Source organism: Strongylocentrotus purpuratus, unplaced genomic scaffold, assembly GCF_000002235.5.
Source record: "Strongylocentrotus purpuratus isolate Spur 01 unplaced genomic scaffold, Spur_5.0 spur5_scaffold_20, whole genome shotgun sequence".
NCBI lineage: Eukaryota > Metazoa > Echinodermata > Echinoidea > Camarodonta > Strongylocentrotidae > Strongylocentrotus > Strongylocentrotus purpuratus.
In genome coordinates, this window is record NW_022145606.1 from 18,463,312 (window position 1) to 18,489,396 (window position 26,085).

The 26,085-nt window shown below is 34.2% G+C and overlaps 1 protein-coding gene across 1 annotated transcript; it reads right to left on the reverse strand.

The window, feature by feature from the left end:
• Window positions 1–303: 303 nt before the first annotated feature.
• Window positions 304–25,084, reverse strand: LOC115927619 (ankyrin-3-like). The gene is made up of 7 exons (XM_030993721.1): window positions 24,901–25,084; window positions 24,308–24,546; window positions 23,595–23,705; window positions 21,738–21,888; window positions 3,915–4,052; window positions 2,977–3,251; window positions 304–447 (listed from the first exon to the last, which is right to left on the reverse strand). The coding sequence occupies exons 1-7, from the start codon at window positions 25,010–25,012 to the stop codon at window positions 304–306; spliced, it is 1,170 nt and encodes a 389-aa protein (XP_030849581.1). The 5' UTR covers window positions 25,013–25,084.
• Between the last annotated feature and the right edge of the window lie 1,001 nt (window positions 25,085–26,085).

Consider the following 26,085-nt stretch of genomic DNA (forward strand, 5'->3'; position numbering starts at 1 on the left):
CTTTTTAAATAAAAGGCGACATGTAATTGTTGCAGAACTTTTGGTTGTGTCTCGTTCATTTTTAAATCTAAATGTCCTATGCAACTGCTAGTAAACCTACCAATAAAATAGGATCTAAAGAAATAAAATGATATAAAACCATTTAAAGGGAAAAAAAAGGTATATTAGTTTGCTGTGATGATACAAATTATGAATGCATTATTGAATGAATGAATCAACAATACAGTTGAATCATATTTTGTTATATAGTCATGAAGAAAATTATAAGTACTATTAAAGCATGAAACATGTTATATAAACAGTTCACCTTGCTGCAGCATAATGGACGGATGTCCATCCTTCTGCATCTACTGTCTCAATATCTGCATTGTTTTCGAGCAGCAGACGTACACAGTCCAAATGTCCTCCTCTTGCGGCAGCCATAAGTGGCGTGACTCCTTTTAAGGTCTGTAAGATAAATGATATCGGAACACTACCTATAGTTTTGAGTCGGCCCACCATAAGATACATGTAGTCCTACTCTAATTTCGTCGATGATTACAGTTTGCCCTACATAGGACATACGCAGTGAGAACATGGAATACATACCCACTTGTATGATCATTTTGGTCATAAAATAATATCTTTGGATTTTGTTTCAATATATTTTTTCGACAATTAAGATTGAAATGTTATCATAAGAATTCGATGTAGATATTTCTTTTACTCATATCTTCAGCACTACTAAAAATCAATGTTATTTAGGGGACATGAGATTTAAGAAGCTCTGTGCTGAGTAAAGTGATACCTCACTTGTGAGATCCTAAACAAGTCCGAATCCCAAATTCTGTGCTGAATACAAACAAATTAGAACACTGTATAATGTCCTCTTCGGTATTGGATTTGGCGTTTTATTATTTTAGTCTTTTACATTCGTCCAGAGGAGCTGGATCATTTTCAAAGGAATAAATTGGTAGGTTCAAAATCCACGTGGAGTCCATCCTTGGTTAAAAGAATATTTAAGCATATCACATATTAGACATATCTCTTAAAATTATATCATGTATTCACCACTGCATTTGCTTGTATGCCATTCACTTTTTTTTTTACATATTGATATTTGAATGGCTTTTACTAAACGGTAGAGTCGCGGCGCGGCTCGACGAACTGGCCGAAATTAGCCACCAAGTTTTGCACGGTGTCTTCAATTGTTTGTATCGATTCGAAAGGTAAAAACGCGCCCCTCTTATTTCCAGATTTCAAGCTTCAGATATATTAAAGTTAAAATTACACCTTAACGATGAAATATTGAAGCCTAAAATAAGTGAAAATAATTTATTTACACTTCTCCTACCCAATTTAAGAAACTTATTCATTCTTTTCATGTACTCCATATTTCCTGATAAATGCTAAATCTCTAACACTAACACCAAAACGCTATTTACTACATGATTTTTTCATAATTCTTCTTTCCACTCTTCCCAATCTTTTAACATCAAAATAAAAAATCTACCGCAGGCTTGTTATTGAAACATGTATAAGACTGCAGGTATTCCCTGACAACTACCCCCTGACCCTGGACAATGATCGTCTGTGAATTACCCCAAAGAACAATTACACACAGGGTAACTACACCCAGGGCAATAATTCATGGGACAATTACCTCGCAGTTACGTCCTGGGGGTAGTTGCCCGCGGCTACAGTTATGTCTCATTTGAACTTATTGAGTCACTCATGGACTCAATTCTAACGTTATAAAATTGTGTTGAAGAGGTTTAATAAATGAATATTCAACTTTTTTCGCAATTTGTGGACTTCATTTTTCACGAACATGCTTTAAATCCTTACTCGAGTATCTACAAGCCTGAAACCGGGTAAGTCATCCCGGGATACCTATTTTTCTATTGTTTTCCCTCTGACCAAGCACACGTGATAAAACCATACAAAACAATTGGTTGTTAAATTTTGGCCAATGCACCGCACTGAGCGACCGACTGTTACGTCAAAGCTGTTTGAATTGAGCAACAGTACCTGAATTCCAACTTCAAGAGCGTTGTGACCACTTCCAGATGTACCGCAAGTGTTGTTTCTCAAGAAATATTCCAACGATTCCAAGTGACCATTATCTGCTGCGAAATGAAAAACTGTCCAACCGAAATTATTACGTGCCTCGATATCTCCTCCTTTTATAATGAGATATTTTAGAATGTCAATGTAGCCCCCACGAGAGGCAGCATGAAGTGGTAGATCACCATCAATTGCTGGTTTGTTTACATCTCCTCCTGCATTAACTAGACATTCAACAACACGAAGATGACCCTCTTGTGAGGCAATATGCATGGGTGTAACACCATCGTTATTAACCGAATTCGGGTTCGCCCCTTGATAAATTAGATATTTAACAATGTCTCTATGACCTGTATATGGCGCCGCATGGAGAGATGTCATGCCATTCTTTGTTGATTTATTCACATCGGCCCCTGCATTCACCAGACATTTAACAACATCGAGATGACCCTCTTGTGAGGCAATATGCATGGGTGTAACATCATCGTTATTAACCGAATTCGGGTTCGCCCCTTGAGAAATTAGATATTTAACAATGTCTCTATGACCTGTATATGACGCCGCATGGAGAGATGTCATGCCATTCTTTGTTGATTTATTCACACCGGCCCCTGCATTCACCAGACATTTAACAACATCGAGATGACCCTCTTGTGAGGCAATATGCATTGGTGTAACACCATCGTTATTAACCGAATTCGGGTTCGCTCCTTGACTAATTAGATATTTTACAATGTCTCCATGACCTGTATATGACGCCGCATGAAGAGATGTCACGCCATTCTTTGCTGCTTTTTTCACATCAGCTCCTGAATTCACTAGACATTCAACTACATCAAGATGACCCTCCTGTGAGGCAGTGTACAGGGGTGTATAACCATCGTTATCAACCGAATTTGGGTTCGCTCCTTGAGAAATTAGATATTTTACTATGTCTACACGACCTCTTTCTAACGCCACATTGAGAACTGTCATACCATTATTTGCTACTTTCTTCACATCAGCTCCCTCATTCACTAGACATTCAACAACATCAAGATGACCCTCTTGTGAGGCAACGTGGAGGGGTGTTATACCATCATTATCAACGGAATTCGGGTTTGCTCCTTTAGAAATTAGGTATTTTACAATGTCTACATGACCTGTATATGACGCCCTATCCAGAGATGCTACGCTATCCTTTGCTGCTTTATTGACATCAGCTCCTGCATTCACTAGACATTCAACAACATCAAGATTACCCTCTTGTGAGGCAACATGCAGTGGTGTATTACCATTCTGTGTTGCTTTATTCACATCAGCTCCTTCATTCACTAGACATTCAACAACATCAAGATGACCCTCTTGTGAGGCAATATACAGTGGTGTATAACCATTCTGTGTTGCTTTATTCACATCAGCTCCTTCATTCACTAGACATTCAGCAGCATCAAGATTACCCTCTTCTGAGGCAATATGCAGGGGTGTATAACCATTCTGTGTTGCTTTATTGACATCAGCTCCTTCATTCACTAGACATTCAACAGCATTAAGATTACCCTCTTGTGAGGCAATATGCAGTGGTGTATAACCATTATGTGTTGCTTTATTCACATCAGCTCCTGCATTCACTAGACATTCAACAACATCAAGATGACCCTCTTGTGAGGCAATATGCAATGGTGTATAACCATTCTGTGTTGCTTTATTCAAATCAGCTCCTTCATTCACTAGACATTCAACAACATCAAGATTACCCTCTTGTGAGGCAATATGCAGTGGTGTATAACCATTCTGTGTTGCTTTATTCACATCAGCTCCTTCATTCACTAGACATTCAATAACATCAAGATGCCTTTTTATTGAGGCAATGTGTAAGGATGTAAAACCCTCGTTATCAACCGAATTCGAGTTCGCTCCTTGAGAAATTAGATATTTTACAATGTCTACATGACCTGAATATGACGCCCTATTCAGAGATGCTACGCCATTCTTTGCTTCTTTCTTCATATCAGCTCCTGCATTCACTAGACATTCAACAACATCAAGATGACCCTCTTGTGAGGCAATATGCAGTGGTGTATAACCATTCTGTGTTGCTTTATTCACATCAGCTCCTGCATGCACTAGATATTCAACAGCATCTAGATGACCCTCTTTCGAGGCAAAGTGCAGGGGTTGGTAACCATCGTTTTTAACCGAATTTGGGTTCGCTCCTTGATAAATGAGATATTTTACAATGTCCACACGACCTGTATATGACGCCGTATCGAGAGGTGTCGCGCCATTCTTTGCTGCTTTCTTTACATCAGCTCCTGCATTCACTAGACAGTTAACAATATCAAGATGACCCTCCCGTGAGGCAATGTGAAGGGCTGTATAACCATCGTCATTTACCGAATTCGGGTACGCGCCTTTGCGTATGATGTAATTTACAGTGTAAATATCACCCTGGGAAGCTGCATTTAGAAGGATAGTACTGACAATATCAGTACGTCTCAGATCTGCTTCCTTTGACATGATAATTTCTGCTATATCGTGTTGATTATAACGGTTTGATTTACCTTGTGGTGCAGAACCATTGCGTGGTAGTTTGATTAAATCTGCCCTTGCATTTACGAGACACTAAACAGTATCAAGTTGAACTGTATTAGAAGCACAATAATTTATGTATTTAGGTCTGTACCTTTACAGATGGCGTATTTCACAACTGTATATGTCCCCCTTGCACTGCTACACGTGACGGTGTACCGCGATATCCTGATGCTTTGTTCACACCTCCTCCTTTATTCACGAGATCGATATCACACCAATCAACGACATCAACTTTACCGAAAGGAAATTCGACAACATCGAGGTAACCACAAGAAACGCATGACGAATTACCATTGTACCAATGTCATCTCTGCTTTGAATGAAAAAAAATATTGGGCAGAATACTAATAGAACCAACGGTCAAAGACGACTTGATGCTAATCCTTCCTTGATATCTCTGCCCCTCCCTCTGCCCCTCCCTCAACGTTTACTGATAATATTTTTTTCTAATGCATTTACTACAAAAAATATTATTATGCTCTGAAGTTTCTGACCATTTACCTATTTTTGTAATATGTGACCATGAAATTTCCCAATTGAAACCACTTTATAATATTATGTATCGAAAAGAAACCCCTCATAATGTAAACGATGTAAATATTGCTTATGAAAATGTTAATACTAAATTACAAAATTATTACGATAGTAATATTTCTTTAGCGAAATCTAATCGTAAAAATAATAAACCAAATAACCCTTAGATATCGAAAGGTATACTCAAATCAATACAAACTAGAAATCGCATGTATAAAACATATATACGTAACAAAAACTGATGTAAATTTAACAACTTATAAAAAATACCGTAATAAATTAACAAAATTAATTCGAATATCCCGGAAGCAATACTTTTCAAATAAATTAAAGAGGGCTAGTTGTAAACACATATGCTAAAATAGACACTTTACCAAAAGATGAGCTCACTTTAAATAATGTTATAATTAAGGATTTTAGTAATTAGGCTAATTATTTCAATTCATTTTTCACTAATATTGGGCCCCAACTTGCAAGTATAATTGATAGTCCTCCTAACATTCATTATACTGACTTTTTATCAGATCGAATCCAACAATATTTGTTTAAGTCCAACAAACCATAATGAAATTATTACCGTTACTAAAGCATTAAGCATGTCCAAAGCTCAAGGTTGTGATAGAATTAGTACATCACTTTTAAAACATATAATACATGTTATTGCCAATCCACTAACCCATATTATTAATCAGTCTTTATTGCAAGGTTTTTTTTTCCCGATTTACTTAAGATAGCGAAGATAATTCCGATCTTTAAAAAAGATGATTCGCATGAAATTAGTAATTATCGTCCAATATCTATTATTTTAGTATATCTAAAGTTTTAGAGAAAATTGTATATAATAGGTTAATCAATTTTTTAAATACTCACTAAATATTAAATTTAAATCAATATGGTTTTAGGAAGATCCCTCCACTGATTTGGCCTTAGAACAAATTTGTGAAAAGATTACTAATGGCATAGCAAATAAAGAACACGTGATTGGTATTTTTTAGATCTCAGTAAAGCGTTTGATACGCTCGATCATATTATTTTACTCTAAAAACTCTCTTTTTACGGTATTCGGGGCCAAGTCCTCTCATATCTTAAGGATTATTTAACAAATAGAAAAAAATATGTTATTTTTAACTGTCTTAATTCGGATTTACTTTCCGTTAATTGTGGCGTTCCCCAAGGCTCCATTTTAGGCCCACTTTTATTTCTTTTATACAAAACTGATTTATTGACGACAATTTAACATGGAATGATCACTTACATTATGTATCAATGTGTATATCCAGAAGTGTTGGAATCATTAATAAGTTAAAATGTCTTTTGCCCAATACTACGTTATTCTTATTTTATAACACACTAGTACTTCCATATATAACATATTGTAATATTGTTTGGGCAAATTGTGGTGTAACTAAACTTAATTCAATTCTGTTATTACAAGAAGGGCATTGCGTATTTGTACTGGATCTATTTTTTGTTATAGCCCATACAGACCCATTATTTCTTAAGTTAAAAACCTTAAAAGTCGCTGACTTACATACTCTCCAAGTTGCAATTTTCATGTTCAAATACATGAATAAAAAGCAACTGCCACCTTCATTCGATAATGTTTTTGTTCATAATAATACAATTCATTCTTATCCAACTCGTATTTCTGAGAATTTTCATTTAACTAACCGCAGATTGTTGATTACACATAAATCAATCAGACACCATGGCCCCGATTTTTGGAACAATTTATCTAAAATAGTTAAATCATGCTCGACCCTTTAGTTTTCTGTAATTTATGTTTTTTCATTGAAATTATATTTGTGTTTGTATGCATTTTATTTAATGTTCTTAAACATTTACAATTATGTAAAATGAAGACATATTTGTTACTTAATGTATATGATTATGTTCTATTTTGAAAATGCAGAAATGAAAACAAACAAACGAACAAATAATTGTCTCCCTTTTCTTCTTTTCTTTTGGGCACGAGTGTAACAGGTAGGGAATGAAGAATTAGTTCTTAACATATCATCGAAAAATACTGGTAGAATCCCTTTGTGATATTTAAACATGAAAACTGATGTATTAAGTATTTTTAATTCTTATCGTGTCAGTATTTTTATGAAATTTTCTTTTCATTTTAGAAATGGAATAATATCTACTTTGATTTCTTACAATTTAATGATAGCTTAATTACAAGCCCGTGCAAGCTTTTTTTTAAGGGAAGTTCTTAAGGTTGCAAACTTATAGCCAGAGGTGAGAGTGAGACATTGCGAGGAGGGTAAACAAAAATTCGTGATAAAATATTTAGCGGCGAATAAGTGGTGAGGAGGGGGGGGGGGTGAAGCACCCTTAAACAAAATCAACAACCCCTCTCCCTCCCTCCGCAGTACAACATCGGCTTGACCAAGCATTACATTCCCTCTAGACAGCTACGCTCTCAAAAGGCCAGCTTACTTGTGATCCGGCTAAAAACAAAGCGGGGAGCGAACCTTCGCTCATGCTGGGCCTTCATTATGGAATACTCTTCCTCAATGGATTAAAAATAGCAGTTCTGGTGAAGCGTTAAAAACAATCATAAGAAATATCTATTTAATTTAGCTTATAATTTATTACCGTTAGCTTTTCTATTGCACTTTTGTATTTATTTACCATGTATTTCCTCTTTTGCACAAGCTGCGCATTGAGCATTTGATTGTAAAGTGGATTTGGCGCCATAAAAATTGTCCGGGGGGGGGGGGTAATTTTCTGGGGGTAATTGTTCTCAGGGGGGTAATTTTCCGGGGGTAATTTTCCGGGGGGTAATTGTCCTTGGGGGGTAATTGTCCTCGGGGGGTAGTTCTCCGGGGGGGTAATATTCTGGGGGGTAATCGTCCTTGGGGTGTAGTTTTCCGGGGAGTAATTTCCCGAGGGTGATTGCCCAGGGGGTAATTGTCCTAGAACCCAATTATTAACATTGGAATAAACAACAAACAACAGGTGACTCAATGTGAATAAGATTGTAAAAGCCTTTCTTTGTATTGTCTCTGGAAAGCGTTCTGAGAGCATGCATATTTTAGATTAGGTGGCAATGCATTTCATAGTTTGGGACCTGCATAGTAAATAGCCTTTCGAGAAAACAGTTCTTGCATATGGGATGTGAAAATCTGCATTTGATCAAGTACAGTGGGAGTGGATTGCGGAGTTAATGGAAAAATAGCGTGTCAGGGATAATGGCAAGATCTGTCTCTGAAAAGAAAACATAAAAATGGCCAGTCTTAATTTTTACAAATCGAATGAATTCAAAAGTTAAATTGAGTATAACAAAAAAAGTTTAGTGGAGGCAAGGAGAGGCATTACAAAAATTATCCTCACTGCTTTTTTTGCAACCTATATAGTCTCAACATTGTTTCTTGAGAAGCTGAGGCCCAGACAATATTACAATATATAACATAAGGGTAAACAGGTGTATAGTATAGAGATAACAAAATATTTCTAGGCACGTAGTTTATTTTGTTCATTACACCAATATTTCGTGAAATTTGTGTACATAATTATGTAACTTACATGGTAAATTCGTCATCAATTTGAATTCCTCAAAATGTTGTGCTAGATACTACCGTTATTTCATAGCCATTTAGAATTACCTTATAGTTGGTAATATCAATATTTTTTTTGGTGAAAATCATCATATGAGTTTTGTTTGCATTAAGTAGTAGCTTGTTAACTTTGAACCATTGGGCGACATGTTCTAGTTTGTGGTTTAGAGTTAGAATAAGGGTTTCTTTATCTGTGTTTGATAACGATATCGTAGTGTTATCTGCAAAGAGGACATAACTGAGTTTGGAAGAACAGTTATGAATATCATTTATATATATTAGAAAAAGTAGGGGGAGGGGCTAAAATTGACCCTCTTGGAATTCCGCATGAAACATTTTGCATATCAGAATTTTGTTTTATTTTTATTGTTAACAGTAAATTGTTTTCGGTCATCTGAATAGCTCTGAAAAAAATTCAAAGGGAAACCCCTGATGCCCAAACAAAATAGTTTTGCTAATAATATTTCATGATTTAAACAATCAAAGGTCTTTGAAAAGTCCAGAAACACACCGATAGATATATCTTTAGCATCCACAGCTCTCGTGATGGTATGATTGAATTCAATAAGAGCAGAAGAGGTTGAGTGTTTAGACCTGAAACCAAATTGATTACTGAAAAGCAACTGAAATATTTCAATGAAAGCGACAAGTGGATTGTACATGCATTACTCAAAAATCTTCGAAAATAGAGGAAATGGGCCTATAATTTGAATACAGGCTCGATTGACCCTTCTTAAATATTGAATAACCTTTGCAACGTGTAACTTATGAAGAAATATTCCCTTGTTAATAGAAACATTACATTTTGCCCATAAGGGTTTGCTGATCAACTGAATAATTTTCTTAACTACGGAGATATGAAAATCATCGTATCCTGGACTTGTACCACCTTTCATTTTGTCTACAATATTTATAATTTCATTTTCATGGATAGGTTTACGGAAACTACATACTATTCGATAGTTTTACTATCTACATACTATTTGATAGATTTACCCTCTTCAATTTATTCATTTTGAACACACTTTTCGATAGATTTACTATCTACATACTATTCGTTAGATTTACTATCTACATACTATTCGATAGATTTACCGTCTTCAATTTATTCATTTTGAACATACTTTTTGATAGATTTACCATCTACATACTATTCGTTAAATTTACTATCTACATACTATTCGATAGATTTACCCTCTTCAATTTATTCATTTTGAACATACTTTTCGATAGATATACTACCTACATATTATTCGTTAGATTTACTATTTACATACTATTCGTTAGATTTACTATCTACATACTATTCGTTAGATTTACTATGTACATACTGTTCGATAGATTTACCCTCTTCAATTTATTCATTTTTAACATACTTTTCGATAGATTTACCATCTACATATTATTCGTTAGATTTACTATCTACATACTATTCGTTAAATTTACTATCTACATACTATTCGATAGATTTACCCTCTTCAATTTATTCATTTTGAACATACTTTTCGATAGATATACTACCTACATATTATTTGTTAGATTTACTATCTACATACTATTCGTTAAATTTACTATCTACATACTATTCGTTTGATTTACTATCTACATACTATTCGTTAGAATACTATCTACATACTATTTGTTAGATTTACTATCTACATACTATTCGATAGATTTACTATGTACATACTATTCGATAGATTTACCCTCTTCAATTTATTCATTTTGAACAAACTTTTCGATAGATTTAATATCTACATACTATTCGTTAGATTATTATCTACATACTATTTGATAGATTTATCCTCTCCAATTTATTTATTTTCTACATACTTTTCGATAGCTTTACTATCATACACGATTCGATAGATTTACTATCTATATTCTATTCGATGGATTTACTTTCTACATACTATTTGATAGATTTACCCTCTTAAATATATTTACTCTCTACAAACTATTCGATAGATTTACTATCTATATTATATTCGATTGATTACTATCTACACACTATTCGATAGATATACTATCTACATACTATTCGTTAGATTTACTATCTACATACTATTTGTTAGATTTACTATCTACATACTATTCGTTACATTTACTATCTACATACTATTCATTAGATTTACTATCTACATACTATTCGTTAAATTTACTATTTACATACTATTCGTTAGATTTACTATCTACATACTATTCGTTAGATTTACTATCTACATACTATTCGTTAAATTTACTATCTACATACTATTCGATAGATTTACTATGTACATACTATTCGATAGATTTACCCTCTTCAATTTATTCATTTTGAACATACTTTTCGATAGATTTAATATCTACATACTATTTAATAGATTTATCCTCTTCAATTTATTTATTTTCTACATACTTTTCGATAGCTTTACCCTCTTCAAATTATTCATTTTGAACATACTTTTCGATAGATATACTACCTACATACTATTCGTTAGATTTGCTATCTACATATTATTCGTTAGATTTACTATCTACATACTATTCGATATAATTATTATCTACATACTATTCGTTAGAATACTATCTACATACTATTTGTTAGATTTACTATCTACATACTATTCGATAGATTTACTATGTACATACTATTCGATAGATTTACCCTCTTCAATTTATTCATTTTGAACATACTTTTCGATAGATTTAATATCTACATACTATTCGTTAGATTACTATCTACATACTATTTGATAGATTTATCCTCTTCAATTTATTTATTTTCTACATACTTTTCGATAGATTTACTATCATACACGATTCGATAGATTTACTATCTATATTCTATTCGATGGATTTACTTTCTACATACTATTTGATAGATTTACCTTCTTAAATATATTTACTCTCTACAAACTATTCGATAGATTTACAACCTACATACTATTCGTTAGATTTACTATCTACATACTATTCGTTAAATTTACTATTTACATACTATTCGTCAGATTTACTATCTACATACTATTCGTTAGATTTACTATCTACATACTATTCGTTAGATTTACTATCTACATACTATTCGTTAAATTTACTATCTACATACTATTCGATAGATTTACCCTCTTCAATTTATTCATTTTGAACATACTTTTCGATAGATATACTACCTACATACTATTCGTTAGATTTGCTATCTACATATTATTCGTTAGATTTACTATCTACATACTATTCGATATATTTACTATCTACATACTATTCGTTAGAATACTATCTTCATACTATTTGTTAGATTTACTATCTACATACTATTCGATAGATTTACTATGTACATACTATTCGATAGATTTACCCTCTTCAATTTATTCATTTTGAACATACTTTTTGATAGATTTAATATCTACATACTATTCGTTAGATTACTATCTACATACTATTTGATAGATTTATCCTCTTCAATTTATTTATTTTCTACATACTTTTCGATAGCTTAACTATCATACACGATTCGATAGATTTACTATCTATATTCTATTTGATGGATTTACTTTCTACATACTATTTGATAGATTTACCTTCTTAAATATATTTACTCTCTACAAACTATTCGATAGATTTACTATCTACATACTATTCGTTAGATTTACTATCTACATACTATTCGTTAAATTTACTATTTACATACTATTCGTTAGATTTACTCTCTACATACTATTCGTTAGATTTACTATCTTCATACTATTCGTTAGATTTACTATCTACATACTATTCGTTAAATTTACTATCTACATACTATTCGATATATTTACCCTCTTCAATTTATTCATTTTGAACATACTTTTCGATAGATATACTACCTACATACTATTAGTTAGATTTGCTATCTACATATTATTCGTTAGATTTACTATCTACATACTATTCGATATATTTACTATCTACATATTATTCGTTAGAATACTATCTACATACTATTTGTTAGATTTACTATCTACATACTATTCGATAGATTTACTATGTACATACTATTCGATAGATTTACCCTCTTCAATTTATTCATTTTGAACATACTTTTTGATAGATTTAATATCTACATACTATTCGTTAGATTACTATCTACATACTATTTGATATATTTACCCTCTTCAATTTATTTATTTTCTACATACTTTTCGATAGCTTTACTTTCATACACGATTCGATCGATTTACTATCTATATTCTATTCGATGGATTTACTTTCTACATACTATTTGATAGATTTACCCTCTTAAATATATTTACTCTCTACAAACTATTCGATAGATTTACTATCTATATTCTATTCGATAGATTACTATCTACACACTATTCGATAGATATACTATCTACATACTATTCGTTAGATTTACTATCTACATACTATTTGTTAGATTTACTATCTACATACTATTCGTTAAATTTACTATCTACATACTATTCGTTAGATTTACTATCTACATACTATTTGTTAGATTTACTATCTACATACTATTCGTTAGATTTACTATCTACATACTATTCGATAGATTATATGTACATACTATACGATAGATTTACCCTCTTCAATTTATTCATTTTGAACATACTTTTCGATAGATTTAATATCTACATACTATTCGATAGATTACTATCTACACACTATTCGATAGATTTACTATTTACATACTATTTGATAGATTCACCCTGTTCAATATATTTACTCTCTACAAACTATTCGATAGATTTACTATCTGTATTCTATTCGATAGATTTCCTACCTACATAGGCCTTCTATTCGAATGATTTACTATCTTGGGTAAATGTGACAAATTCACGAAACAATTGCCTTATTAAAGGTACTATGTCCTTTTTGCAGGCCAAACAAATGAAAAGGTTAAATTTCAACGGCATTTCAAAGATAATACTAATTTAGAACTTCCCTTAAAAAGGTGGGGCTTGAAAATGTCTTCAAGTGGGAAAATAACGACTATCAGTTGAAAAAATCGACTTAGGAGCTATAGAGCCAATAAGTAATAGTCTTGATTTTCAGACCATTGTACCGAATGGCCATACGTTTTATGCTGCGCAAAGATTCCATCAGTTAAATTTGGCCATTACAAGAAGTGGGTTATTGATGTAGACAATTGCTCATGTAATAATAATAATAATAATACAGCATTTATTATGCGCCATCGATCTAGTAAACTATTGTGAGGCGCAGAGGGATAGAATTAGAATGAGATACATAGAGAAATGAGAAGGGGGAAGAAAAAAAAGAAGGAAAAAAAATGTACTCTTTACGATTACTGCTCATTTTATGTATGTTATTACCAAAAAAAGGAGAAAAAAGCCAGTCAGTCACTAAATAGTGTCTGACAGTGAAGTCTAGCAAGTAAACGGGTTTCCTTGCATAATTTGAATATAAGGACACTGCTAACGTTTAAATTTCACAGATAGGACATACATGACATATTCATAATTCCTGCAAAGTTCTACAGAATTTGAGGTTGGCTGCAAAGGGGACATAGTACCTTTAACGTGTGTTTATTCAATTGTATTCACCGACCTCGAAAACTGTGACACGTCCACCAACAAGTGACTCATCGATATTTGTTTAATCAACTCTATTCGCCGATAGTTACAACAGAATGGGTATATATAGTTACGCGTAATGAAAGCAAATAAATCTTATTTTTTCCTGAATCATCTGTTCTTCTGTTTGGAAATAAACTATATTGCTGTTCATGCTGATAACTTAATGTAGAACGCTATTATACTCCTCAGTAAAATTCTTCACACGTAAAAATTAAATCATGATCTTTCCGAAACAGCAGTGAAATTACTATTATCTAACGAGGAATGTCTTTAATACGAATACAGTACATTGACAAGTTCCAAGCAGCATGATTGTCGTTTCATTTATTAAAAGGGATATTCAAATGATATTATTCGTGCTGTTGATTAGAAGAAGGCTGCTTTTCTGGTATTACTCGATTTTTCATCAGCCTTTGACACTGTTGACCTTAAATTGGTACTGAATCGTTTCAAGTCTGTTGGCATAGGAGGGGTTGTGCTTTACTGGATAGCATCATTATCTCGATCAAAGATCACAAGTTGTTAAAATCGGTGAAATTTTGTCATCTCCCGTTAAGATTCCCTTTGGTTTGCCGCAAGGGTCAGTCGTCGGGCCATTGTTTTATATATGTTTCTATATATATATATATATATATATATTTGTATATATGTATATATATATTACCCTACATGGTACATCAACCGAACATCATAACAACCCTAACCCTAAACCCTTACCCTAACCCTAAAACTTGTCTTTAGAATTATTGACCTGCTAATGACAATCACTCCAAATGTCCGTCCAATGACGCCTAAAGAAAAACATGTATGTGTATGATATATATATATATATATATATAACCCTGTCTGTTGAATTACAGGACATCTATATATTACCCTACGTGGTACATCAACCGGACATCATAAACACTGGTATATTACCCTAACCATAAATTCAAAACAATATAACTTCTTAAACTAAAGACTAATGCTTAAACCTTTTGTTTCGTGGGAGGTTTTAAGGTCTTCTCTGTCTACAAATGAACGTTAAGGGCAGTAATTCTACTGTTCAATCTTTAACAGGACAGGGAAGGAGTATAAGTTAAACTTTCATGTGTAATGAAACGCCGATAATACCAAAAACAACAACAAAAACAATGGGTGCACAAACATAATGCACAACAGCGTTTTGAAGGGAGGTACTTGTTTTCCCAAAGTTCCGATTAACAAAAAGACAAATTCCGAACACTTGTTGCGTTATCCGAAATTTTCGTACTTCCGTAAAACGATACAGGTTTCTTTTTTTTTTCTCGGAAATATGAATTTTTTTTCGTTTTCAGAATGTTGTTCCTTCAGAGTAACGAAGCTTCGGAATTGTTGACGACTCCGTAGGACGTTAACGAATTTGCTTTGCCCTGAAATAAATCGAATGAGGATAACACAAATCGGAATGCCCTTGACTGGAATAATTGTGCCGATGAAATAATTTGGATGCTCATAAATCTACTAGTGTGTGTACAAATTAATTCCATTGAAAGGATCTTAAATATGAAAGACTAAATCTTTCTTCCGATATTAACGAGCATATTTTAATGCATATGAAATAGGGCGGGTAAACCACAGTTGAATATCTCCTATTCGATTGTAATCCTTCTTGCTCTCCTTTTAAGTCATCCCATCAATTAAGTTATTCTGTCTTCTCCAGTTCTCTCCTCCCCCATCTCTTTCGTATTCCTTTCTCTTTTTTCCTCCGTCTCCGTCTTTATCCCAATTACTACCTGTCATGCGCTTATACAAATTGAAAGAAGTATTTCATTAACACATCATCTATTTTAATATTCAATCATATTTCAAATGAACTCGACAGTAAAAATTACATCAATATCGTAAACGCAAAGACCTGTAAGAAAGGAAACAATTATAGTGCGCATACCTATGTACAACACTTCGATCTCAGTATGATATTACATGAAATATATATGCAATTGACATTCATCATTATGATGTGCAGACTCATGCACAGAAATCCAATCTCAGTATGATATTATATGAAGTATATATGCAATTGACATTCATCATTATGATGTGCAAACTTATGAACAAAAATCCAATCTCAGTATGATGTCATATAATGTATATACACGTATGTATAGGAAATTCAAAATTGTAATTCGTAGAATTATGCACAAGCCTTCAATCTCGTTATGAAATTATATCCATTTGATTTTTACCAATACGATGTGAGACGTATGTGCACAAATTAAATCTTAGTATGATATGATGTAATATATATATATGCATACATTGAAAGAAAACTCACCATTATGATGTGCAGACTTATGCACAATAATCAATGTACAGTATGATATCAAATAAAATATATAAGGCATGTATGCAAAGGGAATTATATGCTGTGCAGACTTATGCACAAAACTTCAATCTCGTTATGATATTATATGAAATATACATATATTATATACATATATATGTATATGCATTGGACATGTACCATTATAACGTGCAAACTTATGAACCAATTACAATATGATATCATATGCAAATATATACATGTATGTAATGGTGATTTATAGTGTGCAGACTTTAAGCACTCAACTTCAATCTCAGTATGATATTACATGAAATATATGCAATGTACATTTATCATTACTGTGTGCAGAATTATGCAAAAACTCAACAGAGAGAGAGAGAGAGAGAAAGAGATACGCTATCATAGTAAATACATTATGCATAGAGCATCACACATCGTGTACAGACTTGTGCACACAAATCCAGACAAGAGATCGAGATATGAGTTTAAACGAAATGTATATACATTGTGCATTCATCATTAAAACGGGCAGACTTATGCAGCAAACAATATATTTTATACCGAGAGGCGTATCCGACAAGCAACATTACAATGTGCAGACTTATACACGCAAATCCAATCATAACAGTAATAAGCAATATTGTTTGAAATCTATTTATTGGTGTATATACATTGGGCTTTCACCAATAAAATGAGCATACTATACATGCACAAAGATCAAACATCAAAAGTGAGTTGTGATATCATGTTAAAACAGTCACAATTATGTGCAGTTTCATGCACAAACATCCAAAGTCAATTGGGGTGTGATATTATGAAATATATTGAGGCACTTTATATATTTTGTGAAGACTTTAATGTACTAAATTTACAAAAAATTCAAGACCGAGATATTATATTATACACGATCTAAAATACATTTGACATTAAATTTTTATATATACTAAATTTATATTTTGTATATATACTTCATGTAAATGTTACAGTTTAATCATTTAGTTTCAATTTTTAATGATCAATAATAATTTGTCGCTTAATACATTATCAAAATGTCCTGCTCCGACTCTCAAACTGTATACCTGATCTTACACCCTTTGAATTTCTATTTATTTCTTATCCAAGTATGCAAACCGAACTCAATATTATTATTGTTTTCATTATTTATGATTTATTTACTATGTACTGTTTATATCTGGATTCATTTAAAAGTGTTAAAGCATATAATTATATTTTAATGTCTATGGAATTATTTTTACCTTGTAAATTCACTTGCATCAGCCTCCAGATGTATTGTTGAATATTCGAATAAAACCTTATCAAAAATATGCAGACCTATGCACATACATTTCACACAGTTGCAGGCTTAACTCAACATCGAGATATGATAATATTCCAGATCTAAATACACTGGACATTTAACATGCGCAGGCTTATGCGCACAAATATAATGATGTCAAAACTGAGATTAATTATTTAATGAAATCTATATACCATGATGTTCATTTTGCATTTTATGTGCAAACCTATGCCCAAAAAAATCTTGTATCAGCAGTGCACAATACTTCACATGGCACACTCGTTAAACATTTACTAATCATAATCTCCAGAGTTATGTATATAAATCAAAACTCATCATGATATTTGATACATATACACAAGATAGACATCCTTAACTGTGTAGGTCTTATGCACAGAAAAGTAATATGTACAGTTAGATGTGATATCATATTAAATACATATTGCCATTATAACGTCAAGACTAATGTGGATGTAATGAAAATTACGGTTCATCGCTTATAACATGCTTGATTGCTTGATTGGAAAGCATGTGTATTAAGCAACCGGGGACTCACTGTTCTAAGTCCTCTCCTGTGGATTTGGTAATGAAGATTACTAGTGTATCATATTGAAGACTTTCTGCACCAAAGTCTAATTTTATTTTTTGTGGATATCATGTTAGCCCTATACATTAATATTTACATTGAATATTTGGCATAGATATATGAAGATGTATAAACTCTCATTAAACTTGAAAAGCTTTATTGTGAAAGGGCAAAACTTCAATTTACGATAGAAATGAAAATGAAAACTAATGAGATTTATACACATTTAAGGCTTGTTCTGATATGCCGCGGTAAACCACGAAAAATACACCATGGGTTTATGACAAAGGTGTAAATAAACGACTCTGCAGAGCGCGTAACAAAGTTCCCATTTGTGTTCACCTAGCTCTGTGTTATAATATACAGAAATGAGAAGCGTATTACACTTAGGTAATTAAAAAAAAATCCACGGTTTATTGCGAACAAAAGAAAGAATTGCCACGGTTTAAAGCTGAACAAGCTTTAATTTGACATATAAAAACAAATGACACGTTAAATCACAAAATTACATGTCCATTATGAAATCATGATTAAAATTTGCACACCTACGATCTCTCATATCTACAATTCTATCAATAAGGATGGTAATAAAATCCTTTAAACAGGTCCGCCGTCAACCATGAGCGTTGGTATATCTTTTGCTAAGTACTTTGATATCATTATCATATTTGACGTTGGTATCACTTGAAAACCTGTTTATTCCCTTTTACAATCATGCCCCATTTTTGATGATTACGTAATCATGATTATCTCTCAATCAGTCGAAAAACAACTCATTTCACATTCCAAACAAGACATAATGCGACTGCGTCTCCTATATGGCTTCGCCCTAAGATCAGTATTGGAAATGGATGAAGTTATTCATGACATATCACGATAAAAACAAAAGCCGATGATCAAATGTCAACTGACGACTATGATCTTGACCTACTAGTCCCAAAATTTAATTGGATCATCTTCCTATAGTAATACTGTCATCATGTTAAGATATTGCGATATCAAGGCTTGGAACCGTTAGTTTCAGAAAATGACCTCTGTGGCATTTGACCTACTTTCCTTACATCTAATTAGCTTGTCTTCCAGTGATGGCACATACTATCACCAAGTTTGAACCCCATATCTCTCATAGTTTTTGAGATATAGCAATAGCAAAGCTAAACCGGAAATGTCAGAAATTGACCTCGTTTACCTTTAACCTAGTTACTACAAAATCACATCAGAATGATCAGATCATCTTCTTATGGTAATACATATTATCGCCAAGTTTGGGCTTCATATTTCTAGTAGTTCTAGAGATTTTTCGATAACGAGGCTAATAGTTGGAATGTCACATGTTGACCTATGTGAAATTGACCTACTATTAAAACCAAAATATTATCAGATCATCTTCCTATGGTAATACATATTATCAAAAACTTTTGAACTGACGTACAGACGGACAGCCCGAAAATATAAAGCCTACATCACCACCTTCGGTGGGCGGAGGCATAAATAAGGGTGAAAAACATCATATTTGACCTCATGAATGACAAGCTCTTCAAAAAACATCAAAACATGTTCCATTCTTCTAAGAATAGGAGAATACTCAATTGCCATTCATGCATGGCCGCCTCAATATATCTTGAAGAAGCACTATGGGTGAAATATTTGTTAACCTATATACATGTAAACATATTTTTCAATTCTGGTGTTTCGGTCTAATACGTATCTCTTTCCTCGCAAAACATAATATGCTCCTAAATATGTACATATACACAGTATGTATGAGTTCACGAGTCCACGAGTCCACATGGCATACCTTGTTGTTGTTGTCAATTAATTACAGTGAACAATAAACCCCCTAGTTCAGCTTCTCTCAGAACTTCGTGTAAGTCAGCTACACTACGAGTTGATCTATCCCTCCATATCCCCATGCATTCCATCGTTGCCATATAACAGTCGTTGTTATACTTAACCACAATGTTCCTGGCCTGGTTTTGCTCGATTCCAAGCTTTTCGCTAAACGTGTAGTAGGCGTAGCTTGGAATGTTTCTTGCCAGTTTATTTAGCATTGCGTCACTCACTTCCCTGTTTAATTATAAGAAATATAAGAGTAAGAAATACAGATCGTAATATTATAACACCTACATTTTGTGACGGGACTCTGTGTTACTGCCCTTAGTTTTATTTTCCCCTCAATTTTACAATTGATTACCTCTTGCAAAACAACAAACCTTTGTTTTACCTAGCGACGATTTCAATACCCATAATATTGCCTATATCTTGTTATGTACTCTTATTTCTAAAAGTATTAATAATAATAATATAATTGCTTATATAGCGCTAAATATGTCGGGAATGTCCGACTTTTTAGACGCTTTACATTATTACCCCGGGCACCGGATTCTGGCTTGCCCGCACACAATGTATGTACTTTCTCCACTCCCTGGGGAGCATTCCAACAAGAGCTACTAGGCTAAAATTGCTAAGCATACCACATTGGCTTTCGCATCCTACCCATTGAACACCTGGATGGAGAGTGGCAAATGTAGATCAATGTCTTGCCAAAGGACATTAGTGCCGCGGCAGGACTCGAACCGCGGACCTTGTGATGGTCAGTCCGGTGACGTATCCACTCGACCACAACACCTCTACAAAGAACGTAGACGAATAATCAAGACATTTCATTTTACCCGGCGCGTACGCAGCTTACAATTGTGACTCATTGCATGATGTGTTGTTTCTGCATGGGCGATGTGAGTATTCTGACAAGCTCACAGGTTTTTCGTTTGGTCAGAGAAGATCAACTATGTTGAAAATACGTCCGGAACAGGTATTATTCCGTCAATATCGAAGGATTATTATGCACAAAATGTTGCCCTATCCCATCAATGCGATCTTGCTGAAAAAAGATTTTAAAAACCGATTATTTAGCCATTCTAACCTAGCTCTTGATATAGAAACTTCATCGACTTCTGCTGATGCATCTTGAGGAGGATTGTCGACTGATGTGGATGCCGACGGTCTTGGCGATGCGATTATTTCTGATTGCAAGAGAAGGGAATTGTGTTAACTTCATAAAAATGTACATTCATTATGTTCATGTTATTGCTTGTATAATCATGGTTCATTATAAATAATACACAAATAATAATATTTCGGTGATTGAGTAATGTTACAATTGACCCCCGGTCAAATACCCCCTCCCCCAGAAAATTACCCTCAAGGTAAACCACCCCCCCCCCCTCCCTGTGGACAATCAATATATTACCTTCTAAGTGCATGGGAACTAGGAGCTGCTTTGTTGTGCTTTGTTTCAAGATGAACTGTAATATCACTTTATTCTTGTCAGCTGTTCGTGTATCCACTTTGAACATCACTTTGTGCTGGGTCAGATGGCGAAGCTCACTTCCCCGTAGAGTCTACAACATATCACATATATATATTTGTGTGTGTGTTTATATAAATATATATATATACATACATAGATACATAGATATTTGTATATATTTATGAATACAAAACTTAAAAATAAACTTTACAGATTGTACATGTACGTTTAATAGCAGTAAGACAAAAATGTATCAATTTAGTCCACAAAATAGAAATCTTAATTTACTAACAGATACATCATCAGCAAATTCGCAATATTCACATAAGAAAGTTTTACTCAATAAATACAATATGAATGGCACGTGAAAAACAATTTATTAGTTCACAACAAAAAAGATAATTCTGTCTTCAGATCATATTGCGAACACCGTTACATAACCGTTAAATTTGTCATTACTTGTTCACTACAATTGGTCCATCCTTATCAAAAGAGAAAAATACTGACATCCTAATGGATAACGATTGTATTTGAAGTATTTGAATGACCCACATGCCGACTATCTTTATCTATATCCTAGCTACCTCGGAAAGTAAATTTGAACTGTTGTAAGATCCCTCCTCAAAAATAAGGGTACAGGATAAACGGTCCGAAAGCCATTGAATATATTAACTTTACAGTGCGTCCCAGAAAAAATGAAACCAAGAAGTATCAATGTTTTATCGTAACTTAATCACAACTATAATTAATAAATGACACATATTTGGAAAGCTTAGATCTTCCTCTTTCATTTGATGCTATTCATATGCATTTATCACGCATGAGTGATTAAAAGCAATTTGAAGGAAGGAAATCAAAAAGTCATTTGGCGGGCGGTATCTGAATTTCAAAAAGAAAATCACAATTCTTAAAAGTTCATTTTCAGCCCTTTCGTATGACACCTCAATCAGGAAAGATGAGTAAGGAATAACAAACTTCTGTTTGTTCAAAGTGATGCTTGCATTTCCATAATTTGATTAAACGAATTCTTTTTCACTGGCTGCCTGCCGTTGCAACAAACGGAATTGACAAAAGACTTAACTCCGTTTCGTTGACAATCATACATAGACAAAAGACTTCATGCATGGCTGATTGTCAACGAAACGAAGTTAAGTCTTTTGTCAATTCTGCTTTTTGCATACGGCAGGCAGCCAGTGAAAACGAACTTTTTAAATCGAATTATGGAAATGCAAGATTCTCTTTGAACAAACAGAACTTTTTCCTTGCTCATTTTTCCTGATTGAGGTATCATATGACAGGGCAAAAAATGAAAGAAGAGGATCTAAGCTTTCCAAATATGTGTCATTTATTAATTATAGTTGTGATTAAGTTATGATAAAAACATAGATACTTCTCGGTTTCGTTTTTTCTGGGACGCACTGTATTGTAGATCTTGTCCAATACATTGAACTTTCCATTCTTAAACAAAAAGTACCCCAAGTAGGCACCATTTTGCCCATTGTATTTTATGTTTAAAAAATTAAAACTAAAGTGGTTCGTCAACTGAACTAGCCAAACAGAAATTAACCAATCATAAATTGCGCGACTCTCAAATTGCAAAATTATTTGATACATTTTGTTGGTCAATTAATAAGATGCTCAATTAATTTTGCACAAAAAGCATCATCCAATTTTATATTTAAACAAAACTTATTAGATTCATGTATGCCTAAATGCGGAGGAGGCATTTTCCAGCTCATCAACTGAATATAAGAACACTTTGAGCAGGTTGATTGAAATTGATTGTTTGATTGTTACCATGGCCTTGTCTTTCATAGTGCTCTCTGGGCAAGTAATCTTCAACGCTCCAGAACGCCACCTCACTAAGAACTGCTCTCCGGTGATCGGAGCCATGTATCCAGGCTGCACCTATACAATATTGATGTAAGGTAACACAAACAATCGATAGTTCAGGTTCAAGTTCAAATGCATTCCCACTCATTACAGTATAAATTGTAAGTTATAGAGGAAGAGATATAGCGAGAAGAAAGAAAACAAGAAAGACGGAAAGGGTATAAACACATGGAAATATATAACTTAGATCTAACGAAATTTTAAATTCAAAAGATCAGGATAATGATAATTTGTTCATCTTCAGCCAAGGTAAGCACATCAGTATTTAGTAATGCTTATATTAATGCGGGCCCTTCAATGAGCATTGCCTTAGAAATCCTAGGTTCCCATTTACACCTGGGTGCAGCGTGGAAAATGTGGATTAATGTCTTGCCAATGGACATCAGTACGTGGCTGGGATTCGAACCCACAAAACACTAGTATTGAGAGTCAAGGGAATGGACCCCTATATCACGCCACATCTATGTAATCCGTTAAAACTTAAACTTGATAAATGTTGACGATCGTACCTGAATATTATATTGGTACTATAAATGTAAATAAAGAAGATGACGATAAAGAGCATCAACAGAAAAAGAGAAGAACAAGAAGAAGGAAAGACGAGAAAAAACACTAACCTCTCCTTTTCCAATGTTTTCATCTCTTACGTGGACAAACAACACGTGTTCATCATTCTTCGGAGTTGACACTGGAATATATGGTGTACAAATAACACGTTTTCCAATGAATGTCCTTCTGATGATAGCTACTATCCAAATTTCGGAGAAGTGGTTCATGTAGATATCTAGGTCGCGATGCCTAACAACACATTGCGGGCTCCCGCCGGTAGAAAGAAGAGCCGTAAAACTTTCCGAAGCTTTTTATGCAAGTAATAACAAAGATGTATAGTACATGTTTAACCGAAACCTTTGTCACAACTATCATTTGATACAATCATATACTTGCATGTCAAAACATGTAAGTTCACGAAGAGGTATTATAATACTTATAATCACTAAATACGTCCGTGTATATTAACCTCTAATCAGTGATCATTAACGGAATTTCTAACTCTTTTGCCAAAAACAAAACAATATAACTTTATGTGTTAGAGTGTAAAAAGAACAATTATAATGTACGTTTATTACCTGTGTAATTATCTTCCATGATTAGATCTATGACTTTTATATGAAAAGCAATGTAAATGGGACAGAGGATGAGAAGACTTTACCACTCTTGCGATAATAAGTGACGACTTTCGCAGTCTCTGGCTTTGTGAATATACCACAATGGGGCATCGTTACTGTCACTGGAATGTCAAAGGTTGCATCGGAGGGCGACATCCTCAAGCCGACGGAAATGATGGCTTCCGTTTCCTTCAGCACCAACTCAGGTGGAATGTCATGGATTGGTTCGACGATGACGTCCTTTGCTCTGTAAAGGCCCGGTCACACAGGGAGGACGCATGGGGAACGCACGGCCAGCGCATGGGAAATTTGCAATTTTGGCCAGTGCGTTGTCGTGCGCCCAACTTTTGTCGAAGCTACAGCGAGCTGACACCAAATGCATAGCGTGTTGCTAGCGCGCTGGACGCATACAGGGCGCACACAGGGCGCATACAGGGCGCATACAGGCCGTATCCAGAGCGCACATGTTAAAAACTTCCACGAATGCACAGCGTGTTGCTAGCGCGCTGGACGCATACAGGGCGCACACAGGGCGCATACAGGGCGCATACAGGCCGTATCCAGAGCGCACATGTTAAAAACTTCCACATTCAAATACATACAAGAATAACATTTACAAATATCATTATTAGTATTATTATTATTTATTTGATCAATCGTAAAACATACAATGAATATAACAATCAAATAATACATAGATATTTCATCAAACACACAAACAGCTTTAGGAAGGTGGAGAGGGGAGAGAGAAGGATACAATCTGCTGGTCAGGGGTTACAAAAGCAATTGAAATTGCTATAATACAAAATCAAGGATTAAAAACGGCTGGGATGCTCTATTCAGAACCTTTATTAAAATGGCTTTGTTCTTCCTAGAGGTCACGTAACTGTGCATATTGAAAGTGGCAGCTCGTCTCGCTTGCGTTTGTAGTCATATCAAAGTAGCACAGCGACGAGTGTACAACTCAACTTAGCTCTTCAAAATGCCTCCCAAGAGGATGAACCCAACGTGTACGAACCTCAAGAAGAAGACGCCTTCTCCTGTTGCTGGTGGCCGCGGTCGTAGAGGCAGGGGTCGTGGAGGAAGGGGCAGATGTAGAGTCAAAGAGGTACCCAGCCTTGACCCTGCTCAGCTACCCAGCCTTGAACCCGCTCAGCTGCCCAGCCTGGACCCTGCTCAGCTGCCCGGCCTCGACCCTGCTGAGCTGCCAAGCCTGGACCCTGCTGTTG